The sequence below is a fragment of the Grammomys surdaster genome, unplaced genomic scaffold (genome assembly GCF_004785775.1).
Source record: "Grammomys surdaster isolate TR1022 unplaced genomic scaffold, NIH_TR_1.0 501, whole genome shotgun sequence".
Lineage (NCBI taxonomy): Eukaryota > Metazoa > Chordata > Mammalia > Rodentia > Muridae > Grammomys > Grammomys surdaster.
Window position 1 is genome coordinate 1 of NW_021604920.1, and position 1,138 is coordinate 1,138.

The window sequence follows — 1,138 nt, forward strand, 5'->3', positions numbered from 1 at the left end:
CTGCTCTGAGATTAGCAATGCTGATCACAGCTACTCAGTTCAGGACATATGGAAAGTTACAATTATGCTTTAGGCTCAAAGAGAGTTATAGAGTATTTTTTTAATCAATTTTTTGAAGGGTTAAGAAAACATTTTTTTGCAGCCAGGACACTAAAATTAAATAAAGGCTGATAAGGTCTCAAGGACAACTTGTATGTTGTTAGAAGAATTCATTCAATTAAAAGATTAATAGACATTCCTGTTTACTCTTAGAAAAAGTACAGGCAGAGATTGACAGAGTGATTGGCCAGAGGAGGGCAGCAAACCTGGCTGACCGAGAGTCCATGCCCTACACCAATGCTGTCATCCATGAGGTGCAGAGGATGGGCAACATCATCCCCTTGAATGTTCCCAGGGAAGTCGCAATGGATACCAATTTGAATGGATTCCACCTGCCAAAGGTAACTATGAAATGTCAGTTTTAGATACCTCAGTCCATTTGTTTTTACATCCTCCTATGAACCTAAAGTAAATATGACATGTATTCCTGCCTCAGGATCACTTAATTCAGCAGAGGCATATTATGTTTGCTAAAGTATTCATTACCTCCATGTATCTAAAACAGATATTTACATAGATAGTGGGGAAGATGACTCTTTGATCTAATATGTTTTGGCAAAGTCTGGCTTTATTTGTTAAAGGCATTTCAGCATCTTCCTATGCTAATGTGGGCTCACAGCAGGCAGAAATTCTCCTGATTTTACTCCAGAGAGGAGGTTTCAAGACTAAAGAACTGCCAGCCTGGGGTTAGAAAATACCTCTATATCAGCCTGATATGGATGTCTCCTCAGAGGTCTGCAAGAGTCTGACATATTCAGAGGCAGATGCTCACAACTAGCCATTGAACTGATCATGGGGTTCTCAATAGAGGAGTTAGAGTGAAGACTGAAGGAGCTGAAAGGGTTTGCAGCACCATGAAGAGAGCAACAATACCAACCAACCACAGCTCCCAGGGTCTAAACCACCAGCCTGGGAGCACTTAGGGAGGGATTAAGGGCTTCAGCTGAATACATAAGAGTGGAGGGCCCTGCTGGGCATAGGTGGAAGAAGAGATCCTTGACCTCATGAAGGCTGGATGCCCCAGGGGGTGGGAATTTTG

At 42.4% G+C, this 1,138-nt stretch overlaps 1 protein-coding gene across 1 annotated transcript in view; it reads left to right on the forward strand.

Moving 5' to 3' along the window:
* Nucleotides 1-252: 252 nt before the first annotated feature.
* Nucleotides 253-1,138, forward strand: part of LOC114633042 (cytochrome P450 2J6-like) — a gene marked incomplete at its 5' end in the record, with an annotated part of 8,206 nt that continues 7,320 nt past the window's right edge. The window contains one exon of the mRNA XM_028781662.1: nucleotides 253-440. Within this exon, the coding sequence (XP_028637495.1) occupies nucleotides 253-440 (188 nt within the window). The remainder of the gene's footprint in view (nucleotides 441-1,138) is intronic.